The sequence below is a fragment of the Perognathus longimembris genome, chromosome 8 (assembly GCF_023159225.1).
Source record: "Perognathus longimembris pacificus isolate PPM17 chromosome 8, ASM2315922v1, whole genome shotgun sequence".
NCBI lineage: Eukaryota > Metazoa > Chordata > Mammalia > Rodentia > Heteromyidae > Perognathus > Perognathus longimembris.
This window is the reverse complement of record NC_063168.1, coordinates 5,944,966-5,965,187: the sequence shown is the minus strand read 5'-3', so window position 1 is coordinate 5,965,187 and position 20,222 is coordinate 5,944,966. Positions and strand designations below refer to the sequence as shown.

Here is a 20,222-nt window from a genome sequence, read left to right as displayed (position 1 = left end):
AGGCTGGCTCAGCCTACACAGGAGGGCAGTTCACTGCCATTTATTTCCTAGGCAGGTGCCCAGAAGACCTGGACCCCCAGGGAGGGGAGATGGCCTTTGTGTTCTGCCCGCTCTTGCCTTTGCACATCTTTGGCAACAGATTATGGCTGGGGTCAGTTCACCCCCAGGAAGCCCAAGGTATCAGATGATAAACATCCATAGATTGAAGAATGGTCTCCACCTACCGGCTTTCCCCAGGGCAAGCTGTGGCCTTTCCTCATGCTCTCCCTCAGGGTGTTCTGACGGCGGATCAGAATCTCTTTAGCCTGCTTGTCACTCGATTGGGGTTTGAGACTGTATTTGTTGTAGGACAGGGTCTACGGAGAGAGTGGATTGACCGTAAGAACCCCTGTGGTTTGGTATTCAGCCCCAGGAAACCAGCAGGCATCAAGTACCTTTGCTGAGCAGTGTTTGGAGCACAGCTGCCGCTAATGCCCAGCTGAGGAACATCTGTGCACCGAGTCAAAGCCCCAGCACCCACGCCCGGCCTCTGCCATTGCTACCACAGCCTCATCCACAGTCAATCAAGCTCTTCCAGCTTGCTTGTGTCCCACCTTCCTCTCCCACCTGAAGTTGTAATGCCAGGCCAGTGGCTCTTAGGCATGTTGATTTAGTGGATAAGAATGATATAAAAACACTGGAATTTTCCACCGGGTTGCTACTTTTAAATTTTACTAATGAAGTAAACACACATTCCGTTTCCCCCTGCCCCCCAAAGTACCCAACCAATTTCTGAATGGAAGAAACCTTTGTATCAAACTGGCAAGACAAAGAAGAGATAAGGGCATGCTTTGCCAAACTGAATTGGTGATCAGCTTATGATTAATTTCTCCCTATCCTCTATCCCAGAGCAATGAAACATTGACCTTGGCCATGGGCTGACATGGATCTTTAAACTCACATCTGTAAGACTCAATCAGTGCTTCTCCCCTCTGTCCCCCCCCCCCGACCCCTCTCCCCAGGTCCATCAGTGAATGCCAAATTTTCTTGGGGCTAGTGGGTAACACTATGTTAAATTAAACTACGCAGTCCCGTTGGGTAAGAGGCCTGGGACTGCAGTTGTTAATCTTACCAATTGTTGGATACATCACTCCAATTGCAATAGAAAGAATACTCTGTGGTGTGCCAAGTGACATACCCAAAACACGAGGCTTTTATTATTTAATGAGCGAATTAGAATTCTGACCCTCAAAACACTTAGCGACTTCTGGAGGAGTCAGTGCAAAGCGACATGATATGTGCTCAGTGGGGATCAAATAGGAGCTGTAGAGTAGAAGCGTTGGGTAGGATGGAGTTATTTCACTGAAATGAATCTTGAAAGATTAGTGGATCTTATCTTGGGGATAAGTTGCAGAAAGAGGCACAGGAGCAAAGACATGAGTTGTCAAGCAGCTTGAAGGGAAAGGAGAAGGGAGCACTGGAAAGTGTGCAGGAATGAGTTTGTTATCATGAGAATGAAGTATATCACCTAAAGTTATGATGCAAATGGAGGAACAAAGAACACGGGGCCAGGCCATGGACAGCCTTCCTTGGAGTGGAGAGTCCATCTTTAAAAGCCAGATGTTATCAGCTATGGATCACAGACTCCAAGACGCTGTGCTATGAGTCTAGTGGGGAGAAAAGAAAATATTGCTGGTGCTGGTGTTAGTGGCTCAAGCCTGTAATCCTAGCTACTCAAGAGGCTGAGGTCTGAGGATCATGGTTCAAAACCCGCCAGGGCAGGAAAATCTGTGAGATTCTTATCTCCAATTAACCAGCAGAAAACCAGAAGTGGTGCTGTGGCTCCAGAGGTAGGGTGCTAGCCTTGAGATGAAGAACTCAGGGACAGCACTCAGGCCCAGAGTTCAAGCCCCACAACTAACAAAAAAGGAAAAGAAAAGAACATATCGACTCTTAGGAGATCAAGCTTCATCGATATGTGGATTTGTACTTGGCTCTTGGTTGGTCCAGGGATGATATGGTTAAGTTTCTGTCTGGACTGAAGGTGATGCTCCTAACAGAGATGAGAACACAGCCAGGGCCTTGAGGGTTCCACTGGATTTCAGTTTATTGTGCCTGAGTGAATATGCATCCAGTTAAGTAGAGTTTTGTGGTTTTCATTATCCTACTGAGTGCATTCTCATAAAACCAATAATTGCCTAAAAATTGTTCTACAAAGTAGGAGTAAAGGGAGCAATGAAGAAGAAGCCAAGTTGACTTTCTGGTTTTCCTAGTAGAAACTCTTCATCAGCCACAAGTTTTGGCTTTTTTGGAAGTACTAGAAGAACGAAATTCTCTAGACAGAGCTTCCTGCCGATCTGTCTCCACCCGTCTTTGCATCTGGTATTTTGAGATGGGGCATGCTTTTTTGCCTAAACCTATGCCTATACCACAATCCACCTACTTGAAGCTTGCTCTTTTTGCTAAGAAGACACTCATGCTCCATCGTGCTCAAATATTGCTTTAGATGGGGCTCTTTCCAGTACACCGCTTAGCACCCCAAGAAGCTAGGATTGTTGGCACATGCCACTGGTGTATGGCTCTGTAACTTCTAACAAATTGCCGCATTCTAACAATAATTTGGCCCCAAAATGAATTGTGAAGACAATTTGAAACATGAATTCTTACCTATCATCTTTAAGAACAGGTCTTAAATATGTTTTGTACATTGAAATATTTTAAAGTACTATGACACTACCATTGAGATAGTTAATGAACCGTTGGGTTCACACTTCTCCCCCTAACTACCCAGGAGACTGAGATCTGAGGGTGGAGCTTCAAAGTCGGCCCGGAGAAAAGTCTGTGAGACCCTTATTTCCAACTAACCAGCAAAGAGCTAGAAGTGAAGATGTGGCTGAAATGGCAGCGTGCCAGCCAGCCCTTGAGTACAAAAGCCAAATAAGAAAACGATGCCCCAAGTCCAAGCTGCAGTACTGGCACAAAAAAAAATTAGTGACCAGGAGTCTGAATATATAAACAAACCTTTATAATTTTCCATCATTGCTAAAGCTATGTAGGCCTGAATTCAGTGAGTGGGCATATGTTTGTGTGTGTGTGTGTGTGTGTGTGTGTGTGTGTGCGTGCGTGTGCACACACTTGTGTGCACATGTGCATTTAGTGCTAGAAGCTATTTCCTACCCCTAGACTTGGAAGGAGGATGTGCTTTAAGTAATATTTTGAGTTGCATTTTGTCTCAACAAATCATTATTCCTCACTATTTTGAACATCAACAATGAGCCTATGCATGTAATATGTATGCTTGTTTCTTCTCTCTCCTCCTCCAGTTTTGGCCCTCTTGTGAAGGACTTGATGATTAGTTGAAGCCTATTTTCCCACCATCAGAACCTTGAGTTCAATGGTAGAAAATTCTGTGCATTACATTGTACAGTGTTCCGAAAGCCTAGTACACTCTTTGCCAAGAAGAACAAAAATTGAGCAAATTGAAATAATTGAACACATTGCTTTCTTCCTTTCAAAGTATAGAGAAATTCTGAAAGCAATTCGATCATGTGACCTACTCCAGGAGCTAATAAGCATTGTGTATGACTCTCCTGAGGCTTGGACTGAGGATGATTTGTTTGGCTCTAAGTACAGAAGAGGTATTCTAAGACTCCATTCCACTCTGCTCCGCAGAACTCGCCCTGCTGTTGATCCCACTGACAATCTCCAGACAAAAATCTCTCTCATCCTCACACCCCCATGGATCTTGCCCTGGATCTGCTGAGGGGAGGTTTTGTAGAAGCTGGAGACCCAGTACAACTGTTTGGTTTCACATCAACTGTTGCTTAGCCTCTCTCAGAGTCATACTCTGACCGCATCCTGGCGCCTCATTGAAGTGGCTCCTGACTCCAAATTAAGACCCTTCCAAAGCGCGGACAGTGAGTAATGTCCTATCTACCAGGCCTGCACCTGTTGTCCAGGCTTGAAGGCATCCCACGGTTATTTACACGCTCTAGTGTCCACGCTAAAACATGTAGGTTGTCCTCTAAAAAGAGCAGATACACAGTTGACTGAGCTTGAATTTTCAGGATGGGCTTCCCTTCAAGAAAACAAAAGGACCAGGGCAGAAGAGAAGATTCTCATAATCCTTGGAAAACTGGAGTTAGGAAGGAAGGTAGACAGGAAGAAAGGAGCTGGTGGGTAGCACTGTCCAAGTGCTGACAGTAGAAACAAAAAGGCCTCTCGTGCTTTCCAACTGACTTCTATCCATTATCCACATTTTCCTCATTTGACACCCCCTGCTGTTAAGAGATGAATACATGAGGTTAGCAAATTCAGATTTGGGGGCCACACAGAAGGGAAGTGCTGCATACCCAGAAAGGAAAACTGTGGAGGACTGATAGAGGAGGAAATTCACAGCAGAAGAAGGGGTCATCTGGGAATCCAAACTAGGGAAGGAGAAAGAGAGAGGGTGATGGCCCATTTCAAACTGGATTAAAGTTTCAAGATATTCACCTCCATTTCTGGATCTTTCCCTTCATTCATCCAAGTGGGGAAGAGCTGAATACCAGGTACCTTGTGAGCTCTGGCTTAAACTGGCGGCATTCTTGAGACCAGGAAGTACTGGTCTATTTACTGAGGGCTGAATGTAATCCACTTACTGCGACAGTTTCACTTGGAATGACTTGAAGGCTGTGGAATTTACTCTACATATGCTATCATTGAACCTGACCCACATTCCTTCAAGCTAGTCTCCAGCCTTTCCCTGATGCTGGCCCCTTAGTCATTGAACTTTCTGAAACAGGACACCACTGAACGCTCGCTTTCACTGGATTATGTAAGTCCACAGTCACGGAAAGAATGCCACAGAGATGGCAGATCTGTGTTTTTTGACTGAGATTTATTGTGCGACCTTGAACAAGCTGCATCATCAGCTGCACGGACCCCAGTATCTGCTCATTGAAAATGAAGAGTTGGACTAGTGTTTGAATCCCATTAAAATGATGATCATAATCAAAAGCAAAAATCAAAGGCACCTACAATGAATATCTTCTTAGAATAAAGCCCAAGGATTAGGATTCACAACTGAATCCTCAAACTTTGAAAACTTCTATACAGAAGGCATTTGTTTAATTGTTCTTTGATCAAAGCTCCTGAAGGCTGTACCCACTGTCCCCATAAATACTGTCACCTACACTTTGTACTAGATCCTAAGGAAGAGTACACGAATATACTAGATTTCAGATACATGTTCAAAACTAAAAATAAGAAGTCTAATCTCTCTCTCTCTCTCTCTCTCTCTCTCTCTCTCTTTTTCTGGTTGTCATGATTGTAAATTCAGTATTCTCACCTACATGAATTCAGCTTTTAATCTTTTATTCCATTCATTACTTTCCCATTACTGAGGCATCTCAGTAGTCATTCGTGTCTTTGTGTCCTCTTTTATTCTGAGCTGACTGTGTACTTGTCTCACCTTTGGAGGAAAGGAAGACCCACAGGTTCTGGAAATTTCCAAGCCCCAGGATTGGGACAGCCTGACCCCTACAGACCGCCACTGGATTTGCATCCCTCCTTATTCCATGGGTGCCAAGTTTACAGGAGAAACCTAACAATTACCTTTCTGTTCTCCAAAACCAAGCCGAGAGAACCAGTTCATCAGAAGGCTGCTTTGCAAGAACAATGTGAACAGAAACCGATTCTTGAAGGAACTGGTTCCCAGAGCAGATGCAGGGGCAAGGCCAAGAGCCCACACATACCCTTTGTCGAACTTGGTACATGTTGTGTGTCAGAATGTCTCTCATGGACTCCACATCTTCAGGGGAAAGACGTTTGATTCCCTGTATCCTCCGGGCCCTGGAAAGATCATCGGAGGAAAACTGAGTGCTTTTCTGTCATCTTGGCAAGAGGCACCACAGACACATGAACTGCCTTGGCCTGCTGTGATGAGAACTCTTCAGTGGCAGAACTGTATTTTTACCTAACCATTCCCACTATTTTAGCAAACTCATTTGAGATATCACAACTTGAGTTTTGATGTAATTTTTAAAGACAATATTATTCCTGTAGTATTTCTGTGGTAACTACCCTGACCTATTTTTAAAAAGGGGTTCAAGGTAATGACAGCTAAATAATTTTTTGCTCCAAAAGTGTCACAAGTTGGAATGATTGCAGAATACATTAAAATCGAGTGTCCGAGCATTATATCAAAGAATGAAATACCAATAGTTTACAGTTATATGAAACAAATTACTCGAGGATTAATTATGAATCATGTGGTTGGTCTCATTGTGGTCAGGTGACGAACAGACCAGTGCTATCAACAGATCGTATTTTGAGAAGTGCTGTTGTAAGAGATGGAGATGTGACATGAATGCTTTTATCTTTCAATAATACCTGGAGGGATTTTAATTTGTTAAAGGAATTTATAAAGAGAATTAAACAGTTTAAACTATGAAAGTTGGCCCAGCTCTGAAGCATTGGCACCATGAACCCCCAGAAGAATTTAAACTGAGGTCAGGCTTAGGTTAGCAGTCTGTGCACAATTGTCCTGAGGGGATTTTAAAGTCAGAACATTGATATTGGAAGAATTTTCATGTGACAAATGATGTTTGATTATATTAGTGGTTTTAATTATTTATTTATTTATTTAGTCAGTGCTAGTATCTAAACTCAGTGCCTCCAACTTGCTTGGCTTACTTGCTTAACTGGTGGCTCTACTGTTTGAGCCATGCCTCTAGCTCAGCTTTTACTGATTATTTTGGACATGGAGTCTTACAAACTTTTCTGCCATGGCTGGCTTCAAACCATGATCTTCTAGATCTCAGCCTTCTGAGTAGCTTCAACTCCAGGCATGAACCATCAGCACTTGACTAATATATTGAAAATATTTTTATTACACTACATTTGTATTATACTAGCAGTATGTATTCATTGTAGACCATGAGAAGAAAGAGAGAAAGCAATTCTCACCCCAGTGATAACTCATACTAAAATCTATTGACAATGAATTCCTTCTCTAATAAACGTTCCTAACATTTTCACAAAAAAGCAGAAAGAACTAAGGAAAATTAAGTGTTTCTTTTAATACCCCTTAACATCCTTAATATCTTTGAGCATTTTTCCAGATGCCCTCGTGGAGGTTTTTGTGTGTTTGTCTTTCTGCTTGTTTCCTCTAGCTACAGCGATGTTGAGAGTTCTGATGACCTCAGAATCTGCTTCCTATGTGTTCTTAGGAAAAGTATCACATTTCAGTAAGCAGTTAGTTTCAATGCAGGTCACCTTCAAGGATTCTCCCCCCCCCCCCTGCCAAACTTAGTAGCAACACATGCAGAAATCTTTGAAAGTAATGTACAACTGGTAATATATCTTTAAAGAGTGGGATATTGCATATCATAGTATGCCAGGACTTTATTTAGAAATGCTATCTGTAGATTGCTCTTCATACAAACTCACTGAAATCAGAATTTCTCTATCCTACATCTGCAAATGTCACCTGTATGGGTACTCAGTTACCTCCCTTGGTGATACAAACATTATTATCAGAGCATTTCAACCTAACTATATAAATGTCCTCCAAATAAAATTTATTCTGATTTAGGTACGCTCACATGCTGTCACGATCTGAACACATTCCTTTGTTATGGAAGGCGTAATGGACTGCTAAACAGAAACACCAGCTAGTCAAACAGTTCCATTTTCTGTGTTCATAGTAAAACAAATAAGAAAAGCCCACTGATAAAGGGAACCGCAGAGTGAAACTCGATACGGCAGTGGATCACACTTGGCATTATTTCCAGCTTATAATTGACCATTCGGGGAAAGTCCAGACCAATTAAGTCCACCCAGGCTGCTGCCTAGAATGAGTAATGGGGCACCTCAAAGGAATCCCTTCATCCTGATTGACATGCCGAGAAGCTCCATGCCACTCACCCTGTCATCCCCCAAAGACTCCCATCACCAGCATGAGAAAAACACAGCCCAGAGGAAAACTACGATGATGATGTCAGGATCACATGATGGAAAGGATAATCTTGGGCACTTGTCTCTTGAGCACTTATGTACTATCCATGACCGAAAATATCAGTTGCCTTATAAAAAAAAGTTCTATGGTTCTTTCTTGGTAACTAAAATAAAGCTGGGAAAATATGAATTCAAATGTATACAAAGTTCATACTTCTATAGCATTCTTCTTCCCTCTTCCTTCCTCCTTTCCTCCCTTCTCCCTCCCTTCTTCTTCTTCTCTCTCTCTTTCTCTTTTAGTGAGGTACTATACAAATTTGAGAAGTTCCACCGCCCAGTGCCAGTAGCTCATGCCTGCAATCCTAGCTACTCAGGAGGCTGAGATCTGAGGGTCACAGTTGGAAGCCAGCACAGGCAGGAAAGTCCACGAGACTCTAATCTCACTTGAATTGTGGCTCAAGCTGTAGAGCGCCAACCTTGAATACAAAAGCTCAGGGGCAGCACTCAGGCCCTGAGTTCAAGCCCAATGACTGACAAAAACAAGTTCAGCAATATCATATTCCTGCATAGTATAATTGCCAAAGATCAAATCCTGTAATCTGAGTGCACGCTGGCACGGCTTGGATATGACGTCTATGGACAGAGCAGGTACAGATGACTGGGATTCCAGTGCACCTCACCTACAACGTTGCCCGGAGAGCACTGTGTACGTGTCTGCTTCGTGTCCTCTGCAGAGGACACCAGGACAGCTAGCCATAACACGCACACGTGGCTGGGAAATGCACAACGTTCACGTGTAGAAGTGAAAACTGGCATCAGAAGATACAGCTGGACGTCAGCCTTGTACCAACACAGAAATTTGAACCTATACCTGTTGATCTAAACACGATCAAGTAAAAAGGTAGAAATTTTTCGATGAAATTATTTATACTTAAAAATAAATGACACAGGTAAAAATGACTTGGGAATTTCAAAATATAATCCTTTGAGGGTGTATACATTATAGTTTGTTATGAATTACATTTATAAATAGTTTAAGATAGCTACAATATTAGCCAGCACAATTTTATAGATTCAATACTTTCAATCATTTTAAGTTCCTATTTTCTAATAATTTATTATATTTCTTTATTTCTTTATTTTATGCCAGTAGTGGGACTTGAACTCCGGCTGGGGCACTGTCCTTAGCATTTTTTGCTCAAGCTGGTACTCTATCACTTGAACCACGCCTCTACCTCCAGCTTTTCTGTTGGCCAACTGGAGATACAAGTCTCATGGCCTTTTCTAAGCCAGGCTAGCTTCGAACCACAATCCTCAGATGTCAGCCTCCTGAGCAGCTAGGATTACAGGCGTGAGCCACCAGCACCTTGCTATCCTCTGGTCATTTCAAACAGCTGACCACTTGTAGAGGAGTTGAGCTTATTTATACTTAAGATAATAATCAATATATATGTATATTTTCCCTCTTCCAGAGGGTGGAATTTAAAACAACTATAATTGATTTAAAATAATTAGAAATAATATGCTTTAAAGCAACAGCGCTTCCTCAGGATCAGCCTCTTGAAGGTCAAAGAATCTGGAAATCTAAACCTTTGGTAGAACAATTGCTTCGACTTCTAAGGAAAAGAAATACCTGTGCATTTTATTGTTATCTCATGCAGAATAATAAAAAGTGAGCTGAGTACACACTTCTTTTTCCTATTATTGTATGAAAGTTTGTTTTTTTTTCAGAATTTAGTCACTTTGATCTTCGGAAAGGAATTCCTTTTTCTTGATGTTACTACAAGATTTCTAATGAGATCAGATAAAAGAAATTTAAATATAATAAAGTTGTATTCAACATAAGCTTTAAAATATCTCACCCAGGTAACTGACTAGATTGAGGTATAGGAAGTGCGTAAGATAAAATAAGAAAATACCTTATCCTTAATATCTTCAGTCAAGGTTTGAAGCAATAATTAACTCGAAGGGGAAAGGGAGGGGCTCCTTTGGGTTAGAAATTGAAGTAGTTGCTTATGGCCAATGCAATATAATACAAAGATTTCATACTATGGTTTTGAGATAAGCACCTTTGCATTCCTAGACCAAGGGTTCATAACTAGAGAGCGAACCCAACCAGGAAGTTCTTGGTGGTCTCTACTGCCTGGAGCTGTCCAGCTCTCCGGGGCCCCTGCATTAACTCTTCATCCTTCAGTGAGCAGGCTACAGGCCAGGCGACCACAGGGGACACACGCCTGTGTAGCTCCCTACTTGTTAGGCTTCACATCATAAAAAAAAAAAATTAATATTGTGACCCTGCTGGAGTATGCTGTCATCTAGTGATCAGGACTGGCGCTAAGGTACAAAGTGATGGGGGTGGGGGGGAATCAAAAAGTTCAATCATTAAGTAAGACATCGACTATTTGAAGGCAGTATTTTAGAAAGGAAAAACACAAAAAGATCTTTGATGAATAAAATAGCAACACTCGGAATGAAAACAAGATTAACATTCCTGATTTTTCTGTTGCCCCTGGCTCCACTTATGGCTCCAGGTAGCTTGCCAATAAATATTTGCTAGCAACTTTCCCATTTTAGCAACAGAAGTTTCCTTAAAACCATGTGATGAGCAGCCGAATACAAACAAACAAGCCATGGAAACAATGTCACTGAGAAAAAAGGCAGAAAGCTGCTTCTCTACTGAGATAACCTTGGAGACACAAGTTTGGATTTCTTCCCCCTGCCCTGTAAGAAAGCAATGGTGTTTCTGATTCTTCAACAGGTAAGGGAGGAAAGTGTAATCTGAAAAATAACACCCAGCAGTTTGTGACGAATTTATTGCCACCTATTCTTAGCTCTTCTCTCAGCTTGCTCCTCTAACGTGAGGACATCCTTGAAGCTTGTGATCAACAGTCATTGCTTCCTGGCGATGACAGCATGAAAGGAGGTTGGGGTACCTGTCTCTAGTTAATTTCCCCAATTTATAAACCCTTCCTTGGAAGACTGGGCATTTGGAGGAGGTAAATTAATTCTTATAAGGTTGAAACAAATCTTTAAGGAAAGAGTAAGAGCTTTAAGAAAATAAGCTGGCCCGTTTGGAGGCCAAGTGATTACCAGATAGTTGGGGAGACAGACCATATCCGAAAGAAATCTGACAAGAAAATGATGGAGTTCTACTCACGCATTGCCTTTCCACACATCCTGCCTCCACCTCAACACTACTAGGCAAGGAACTCAGTTAAATCTCTCCTCCTATTCTAAGCTGGTCTCACAAAGATTCAAGGCAAATGTTACAATCTTAGATGGACCTTGCCCCTAGATACAACTACAAACGCACGTTTTCTCTTAAATAACTCATCAACGACCACACCTCATTCTACTGACACTTATCCCTTGCTATGGTGTAGATGAGTGTCATCCAAGGGGAGACCCTGTGGACCTTTAAGAAGCGGGGCCTCACAAAAGGATTCTAGATCACAGGCATAGCTCGAAGGGGATTGTGGATCCCCAGGTTCTTTCCTTCCCTTTCTAATTTCTGGCTCAAGATGTGCACATTTTCTCCCACGTGGGTTCCTGACGTCACGTGATACCGTCACCAGAGGCCCAAACAACTGCAGCCCCCAGATCTTGGACTTGAATCTCCCTGACTGGGAGCCCAGAGAAACCACTCTACTTTACTAGTATTCTGTGTCAGACGTTCTGTTACAGTGATACAAGACTGACTGACATCTCCCCAAATCCAAGTTGGCATCTCAGAAATCTAACTTGTTTCTCCTCATTTAAGAGAGGAATGGAAGTGACTTATGGAATATTCTGAGTCAAATGAACAAAGTAAACGGGTGGAGATTTCTCTTCAAGAGAATAAAGAAAATCTCATAAAAATGTGCCGCCACTAAGCCGGAAGCAGGTGGCTCATGACTGTAATCCTAGCTACTCAGGAGACTGAGAATCAGGGTTCAAAGCCAGCCCATGCAGCAAAGTCTATGAGACTCTTATCTCAATTAATCATCAGAAAGTCAGAAGTGGAGCTGTGACTCAAGTGTTCGAGCACCAACGTTGAGCAAAAACCTCAGGGATAGCAACCAGGCCCTGAGTTCAACATACACACACACACACACACACACACACACACACACACACAAATACTGCTTTTCTGTAGATTCACATTCTCCTCTCTCTTCAAGGAAGATGTTGTGTAACTACAAGGAGGCAAGTCTTGCTGCAAAAATAAAAACAAAACTATTCTGAAACAGGATTAAACATGTTCATCAAACCACAAAATGCCAGCATCTAGTTTTGTTGTTGTTGTTTATGATTCCTTCCTCATTATTATGGTTTGGATAAGTGTCAAATTCTTATACCCAGCCCATTCCAGGCTGGAATTTCTATTGGAAATTGTGGAACCTCTCAAGAAATGGGGGCTCGTGAGATGCCCTCTGTCCGTTCACTGTGGATGGACATTGAGGGACACATTGGGACCCCAAACCCTATTTCTTCTTTGTGAAGTGAACAGTTTTGTCAGGCACTGCTGCTATCATGCATTACCCCCTCCATGGGTCCAAAAGCAATTATTTGGCCGACCAACTGTGACTGAAATCTCCAAAACTCTGTGCTAAAATAAATCTTTTCTCTTCCTACAGCTATCATTTGGTATTGGTTGCAGTAGTGGGAAGCTGATTAAAATACTCTATTTGCCTCTCCTCCTGGTAAAACCTTTAAATGGAACCGTGGTTAGTTCTCCCTGGAATTCTGCCACTGAAAGTCTAGACCAAGAATAGATAGGACTTACTGATGGGGTATGGAAAACGCTGTAGAAGTTAGAATCCCAGTTTCTACCATCTCGATAGCTTGCTTCATTTCCAGCTTCTTGTACAGAGAAACAATGCTTGATTTCGGCTGGTTCTTTCGAATTAGGATTTTCCGTAGATACCTATGATCAAATTTCTTAAACCTAAAATTGAAAAGCAACATTTGGAAATCTTTAATCTCTTTAGGCATCATGTAAGCATATTTTCTTTCCTAAAAACAAACTACCAGTGGACTTTATTCTGAAAAACATCAACATCATACTGGCTTAGAATTCTTAGCATTTGAATAGATTCTCCAAAAACAATGTATAGTACTTATGCATATTTTTTATAAAGGAAAGAAACAATGGCCTACTGGCCTGGATACATTGAAAAATGAGTAACAGAAAGAAAGAGACAAACAGCAATTAGGGCCAAAAGTGTGCTCCGTGAGGAGCAAGGGGACCCAGGCCTGCTCAGAGCCAATTGTAAGAGATGAAGGGGCTGAGGCTTTTGAACAAGTGTTCCATTCTAATAGCTCCTAACAGCAGCAGCTGTACTTACAGTAATGTTGCCTATTCAACCAGAACCCAATAAATTTAAATAGCCTGGTAGTTACAGTAGTTTTACCCCATTATGTTCAGATCACTTTGAATCTTGCCAATTAAGGAGGAGGGGGAAAAAGCCCACATAGGTCCCAAAACTCTGAATGATGGAAGCTCTGAATAGGCCAGAGACTGAAGGCCCCTGACTATTGTAGCGAACCTCTGGCAAGTCTTTTAGTTTACACTGCATTCGTGCATGTGGCACCTGCTCAGAGCTGGCCATTTGTTTGGAGCTGGAATTTCCAAGACTTCTAATCACATCATGTGGAGAGAGTAGTTTGTGTTCCTGCCTTATTTTCTAGAGAGGAGCGTGTCTTGCTGGGCTGCTGGTATTTTGATCTGGCGTCTGGCTTCTTAGAATAGTAGGTGAGCAGATTCTGTCCAGTATGTCCTCTACAGGTGGGGCACACAGACCTTTGGACCTCTGTGATCTGTTGGGCTCATATCACACCGAATACGTCTCCCATTAGGTAACTCCCTTGGCCTGGTAATTCCCTGCCCTTTTCCCTCACAGGCCATGGTGATCCTCAGTCCTCTGTGATCATCTCCCTCTTCTGAATATGTTTCACATTCTTCATGCTGAGCATCCTTGACCTTGTGCTGCTTGAGCCCAGTAACTGCCATTGTCTGACTCTACACTCAGTCTGCCATCCCTCGGTGCCTTCCACCCCTCGCTCCCCTCCTGCTTCCCTGCCAGCCCTCCTGGCCCCCTTTTCCTGTCTCCGTCTGCCCTCTCTCTGCCTGATTTATATGACTCAAAGCTTCTCAGAGTTCTGTATTTAGTCAGCATCTTCCCTTCATATCCTTATCATGATCTTATGCATGCCTGTGACCTTTGATACCAACCACTCATCAGTGACTTATGTCCTTTGTCTCTAGACACCTCTTTCTCCATAAGTCCAAGTCCAGAACCAACAAACCACTAGTTCAGAAATCTGAGATAGTGCAAAGAGGGATGTGGGCTTAAGAAATGGTATTGGGGTCTGAACTCAGAGCTTTGTGCTTGTTAGGCAGGCGCTCTACCACTTAAAATCACTCCTTCCGCCCCTGTTCTGCACTAGTTATTTTAGAGGTAGGATCTCACTTGCTGTGCTGAGCGGTCTGGATTGCAAGCCTCCTACCGCATTTTTCTTTGTCTTTGGGGATGATGGAGATGAGCCACTCTGCCCGGCCACTGGGGGTCCTCTGTAGCTGGGATAACAGGCATACCTCTCTGCTCACTGCTAGTGGTTGATAGAGAGTCTTGTGAAGTTTAATGTCCAGATTACCCACAAATCTTGATCCCTGATCTTTACCTCCCAAGTAGCTAGGCTTACAGGACTAAGTCCTTGAACCGGGGGGATTTGGGGGTTTGGGAAGAGTCTTTATGTAGGAAAGACACATTTTTCAGGCATGACCTCTACAGTGATGGAATTCCCACCCCGGCATTCTGCATGGGTCGCTGAACTCCCTTTGCAATCTCACAGAGCTGCTTATACCACGGTTGGTCTGCTTTCATGGTGGGGAATCTTGTCCTTGTTTCAAACTTAAATATGACTCTTCTAATTTCCTTCTATCCGTCATACTAATTTTCTCCAAAGCAACCTAAACCATGACAACAGCCTTCCCTGCCTAATAATGCGTGTTTTTCAATCTAGGCGTGTCTAAGACTTCCCACTGCTTCTTGTACGGTATGATTTGAGGGACATTTATTTTCCTGATCTCCTTTGAAAATTTACTTTGCCACAAGTATCTTCCAAAGGGGGGGGGTGAGTCCCTGGTCCCCTTACTTGTCTCTCACTTGGTAGTGGCTCCATTGCCCACACACATCCTCAATTCCAGCCTTCAAATGATCCATCAGCTGCCAAAACAAACACAAGCAAATGGTCGCCGGTGAAATGCAAGCTCTAAACAGCACAGAAGAAAAGTTCGTATACTTTGGAAACTAAAAAAGGCTTTCATTTACTTAAGCATATCTTCATTTCTGTCTATTCGGGTAACTAGAATGCTGCATGTTTTTATAGTAATTCAACTTAGTGTCATTATTGAAAGATTCGTTAATAAATCCTCTTGGTAGTTCACATAAGATGTAATGAAGGCATGGTACGTGGTACATGGAATTGCTTTTAACAATACTTTTCTAGAATGGTCAAGAAAATTTTGCATTACAGAAATCGTTGGATAGAATGTCTAAGAATTAACTGTTGATTTTAATTTCAGTGTCAAAACATACATGGCAGCAACCATTTTATACAGTTTATTAAAATATATTTCTGCAGATATTTTACTATAATAACATAAATTGAGAAATTTTATTCTTTTGCCCTAATTATTTGGTCTTGGTACTTCGAACTTAACGTTCAAGCCAATTATACTACAAATGTTATCCAAAATGGTTTCTAATATAATTACTATAGGTTATATTAATACATTACAATAATTACAATGTAGATTATTATGAAATTTCATGTAAAAGTAAAGAATTTACAAATTATACTATAAACAACTTAAATTTGAAATCATTGAATTCTATATTGGCTTACTAATTTTTTGCAAACTAGATTAAGATACAAAATTATTCTTTAAGTACTTAGTCCATCTATTGTCTTCTACTTATAGTTGTAACTCTTTAAGGAAAAATTAAAAATAAAACTTAAGTGAGTGAAAACTTGAAGTTGAACAGATTTCTCAAAAAATTATATCTCAAAATAATAGAATTTTCCAAATAATTAACCTGGAAAGACATAAGCAAAGCTGGAGACTAAAAATCTACAACCAAATTGTTCTATCTTTGAAATCACTTATTCCTCATTCTAATCTGTTAAACATTTTCAAGTGACATTACATTAGAAAGGTGATTTGGATCTCCTGGAATTTAAATTGCTTTATTTACTCAGGTAAGTTTTCTCATCAAAATTAGGGCTGAGTTAGGAAAATTCTATCCATTTCTTCAAGATTAGAATGATTAACCACTAAGGACAGAAGAAACCTAGAATGTACCTGGTTCTGTCACCCCCTTAGAACTTGAGCAGCAATCGTGCCAAGTGTCAATCTAGAATATGTTTGAATAGATGTAAATATATAAATATAGATAAAAGTGAGTATAACCCATAATCATTGTCTTTCAATAGGGGAGCTGACCCTGTATGATCTGAGTGACCTTTATTTGCTCACTTGAAAGGCTTTTCAGAACAGAGCTGAGGTGTTCCTAAATTCCACTTGAGGAAAGCAGTTCTACCTTATGCCAGATGGGTCTAGCTTGCCCTCCTTGCTAGTTTGTCCTAAAGATTTTAGACTTTCTAGTATTCTTCTCCAGGATTGTAAAATTCCTCACAAAAACTCTTCATATATTATCTTCTGATTCTTCTTCCCTGTTGAAGCCTTAATGAAACACCACTATCTTAAAGTGAAAAGTGGGAAGGAGGACAGAATGCAATAAAGCTGCTGGACCCCAACATCTTCAAAGCAAGAAAATGGCTGGCATCCAAGTTGTTATTGGGATATAGTGAATGTATTCTGCATGTGTCACAGACATGGACTCCTGAGGAAGGGGAGAAGGCCATGAAAGGCAGAATGAAGACATCCCAAAGGTATTCACCTTGCAATGTTGAGGACCTGTGAACATACTGTCATTGTGAATATACATAAACCAGCATGAAGATAAGCAATGGACCTATGTTGCTAATCAGCTAGCTTTAAGAAAGAGGAAATATCCAGATTTGCCTACATGGACCCAAATGCAATCACAAAGGTCATTCAGTGTAGAAGAGGAAGGCAGAAAAGCCATTGTCAGAGCGATACAGCGTTAGTGAGACCTGACCTACTAGTATTGGCTTGAAAGAGGGCAAGGGCTAAGGAATACAGAGACTAGGAAGAAAGCTGGGTGGGAGGAAGGAGCAATCTAGAGTAATAGCCAAGCTGGTCCAAGATAACCTTCAGGCTATAAAATGCAGTTTAATCAGAGTGCCATTTTTTGTTCAAATAATTTTAATTATTGGAATGCACAAGTTTTTCAATATGCAAATAAAGTCTTAACACCTGAGAGGAAAAAAAGAATTCAGAGACTGTGGAAGCAGTGTGTGTGTGTGTGTGTGTGTGTGTGTGTGTGTGTGTGTATGTGTGTGTGTAGTCATTCCCCTAGAGCCCACAGGAAGGAATGCATCCCTGCAAATCTTAACTGATATCCATTTCAAACATCTACTTTAAATTCTGTGAGATTATAGATCTGTGTGGTTTGAAGTCACTAAGCATAAGTTCGTTCCTTCCATCTGCAACAGAAAACTAGTTCAGTAACCTTTAGTAGAGTCTCACTCTACTAAATACCCACTCTACCAGTCCTGTGACCTGTACACATGTTTTGTCAGGCTCTAGGAGGTAACCAGAAACGTGCACTCACTAATTATGATAAAGAACTTACCCGGATATGAAGCTCCTCATTGATGGATTCTTTTTTATTAGTCTTTCTGACATCCAGGTACCTGACCAGAGGACCAATTGTGATTCCCTAGACCACAAATGACAACAACAATGGTGGTACTGAGGGGTGGACAACACTGTGGGGAGAATATCTAGTATCACACCCATTAGAACATCCAATTTGTATGTCATTGCTGCTACTGGTATAGGAACTTCCCCTGCATAAGTACTTCAATGTTTACCTTAGTAATTCCTTTAAATGCTACAATCATAAATAGACCATGGAATATAGAGATAGATAGATAGATATATAGTATATGCATATAACTTTACATATATATCATGATCTATATATGATTGTAGCATTTATATAGTAGCATTTGTATATATATCATATATATTACATGTGCATATACATAAATATCATGGCCTGAATATTAATACAGAAACTTCATTTCATCCATTAAAATAATTTTTATTAGTTCACTAAGAACTAACTCAAGCTAAAGCAAAACAGCTATGCTATCAAGTACTAAATTGTTTTCAGAGATAGACAGTCAAGTATCATTTACCTAACACCCAGAGGTACTGTTGACAAATAGGTTGCAGAAAATGATAATAATTTAGAAGTTAAACATTGACCATGACTATGATGTATACATATCTGAGAATTTAGTTTAAATATTGAACACAGATCTAAAAACCAGCCCAAAAGATTTTGCTGGTATTTCCGTAATTTAATCCATCTTCCTGAAAGAACCTACTTATTTTTAATATGAAAGAAATCTACCAACCTGAAAAAACACAGTAAAGTATATAACTACTAAAGTAGCAGTGACAAACAATTTCTTCCTAGGGAAAAGAGGCAGAGGAAGCAAAAATGCAAGAGAAAAACTTCCAGCTCCTCGCACACCACTGTAGAAAATTATGAACTGGTCCTTGATGGAGAAGGGGAAAGTCCGAAACTGGTTACTGACATAGAAGAGAGCAAATACGCCTAGAAAGGGGAAATATGTATTAGAGCTGGGGGCCATAGATAGTAGAGATTCAGTGCTAGTGAACCCTGGTCATGAGCACCTGCCCTCCAGGCTAGGCTACCTGAGTCCTTCACACACCCAAGACGACTCATCATGCCCAGTAGAGAGTGTGTCTAGACTTGGCATTTTGGCTGGTTGTGAGAGAGTAATATCTCACCATGTCAACTTGGAAGTTATCTCCAGTAGCTTCCTAGAACATGCATGTGTGTGTGTGTGTGTGTGTGTGTGTGTGTACAATTTATTTTCTTGTTGGCTGGGATGAAGGTCTTTAATGTTACTTCTTTGATGAATGTGTGTGTGTGTGTGTGTGTGTGTGTGTGTGTGCGCGCGCGCCCTCATGCCCATTTGTGCACATGCCAGTTCTGGGGCTTTAACCCATGGCCAGTGTGCTTTCTCTGAGATTTTCTGCTCAAGGCTAGCACTCTACCACTCGAACTACAGCTCCACTCCTGCCTTCTGGGTGGTTACTTGGGGATGAGAGCCTCAGACTTTCTTGCCTGGGCTGGCTTCGAACTACGATCCTCAGATCTCAGCCTCCTGAGATTACAGGAGTGCAGGTGTGAGCCACCCATGCCTGACTGTTACTTCTTTTGTATATTAACTTTATCTACTTCTCTGCAGATGTATAGAGTAATACAATCAAAAAATTGACTAAGCCTTTTATTTTGGTGTTGAGAAAGGTTTTGAGAAAGCAGATAAATGTTTGTCCAAATGCAAATAGCTAGCTGTCAGTAATCACTCCAGGATTTGATTTGAGATTTTAAATTTATAACAGTGTCCTTAATTTTCCTTCCAGAAGAGGTAGATATGTACTCAGTTATACTTATGAGTATCTTAGTAGTTTCGTGTTCTTTCTATTTTTCCACGTTAAAAGCCATTCCAAATTAATTTGGAGTTGATAGAGTCCACCTGAGTTCTTAGTCACTTCCAACTTCTTTTTGAATAATTGCTTTAAAATGATTGGTCAAAGTCATTTAAAAATTTTCTGCCTCTAGCCAATGCCAGGGATTCATACCTGGAATCCTTTCTACTCCTAAGCTGAGGTCCAGAGGATCAAGGTTTGAAGTCAGCCTGGGCAGAAAAGTCTTCAAGATTCTAGCTCCAAAATAACCAGCAAATGTTAGGCTAGAAATGTGACTCAAGCAAGAGCACCAGCCAAGAGAGCAAGCTGAATAAGTCAGTATGCTGAACAAGTAAGAAACCATGATTTCAGACTCCAGTGTGTGCATAATAATAAGAAGAACAGTAACAAAAAGAATAAATAGTAGCTACAAATAAGAAGATAATATGTGAATTGTACGTCAGTGCTTTTCTAGCTACTGAAACATCAACATACAGGATTAATCAACAACCTCATTTTTAAAAAATTAAGCATGGATCTCACTTTAAAGTTAAGCATATTTTCCAAGACTGAGGTCAGTTACATTACATTTTACAAACGAATATGATTATTAAGACTAAAATATTTTTAAATGATTCGTTACTTGGTTCTTTGTTTGAGATAC

General features: G+C 41.1%; 1 protein-coding gene across 2 annotated transcripts in view; it reads right to left on the bottom strand.

Moving 5' to 3' along the window:
* The window catches only part of Slc9a4 (solute carrier family 9 member A4), a 43,138-nt gene that overhangs the window by 4,003 nt on the left and 18,913 nt on the right, over positions 1-20,222 (bottom strand). For both annotated transcript variants that reach the window (XM_048352464.1, XM_048352465.1), the window contains exons 5-10: positions 18,475-18,677; positions 17,682-17,768; positions 15,055-15,125; positions 12,683-12,844; positions 5,715-5,811; positions 225-356 (exon numbers count right to left, since the gene is read on the bottom strand). In XM_048352464.1, the coding sequence (XP_048208421.1) occupies positions 225-356; positions 5,715-5,811; positions 12,683-12,844; positions 15,055-15,125; positions 17,682-17,768; positions 18,475-18,677 (752 nt within the window). The remainder of the gene's footprint in view (positions 1-224; positions 357-5,714; positions 5,812-12,682; positions 12,845-15,054; positions 15,126-17,681; positions 17,769-18,474; positions 18,678-20,222) is intronic.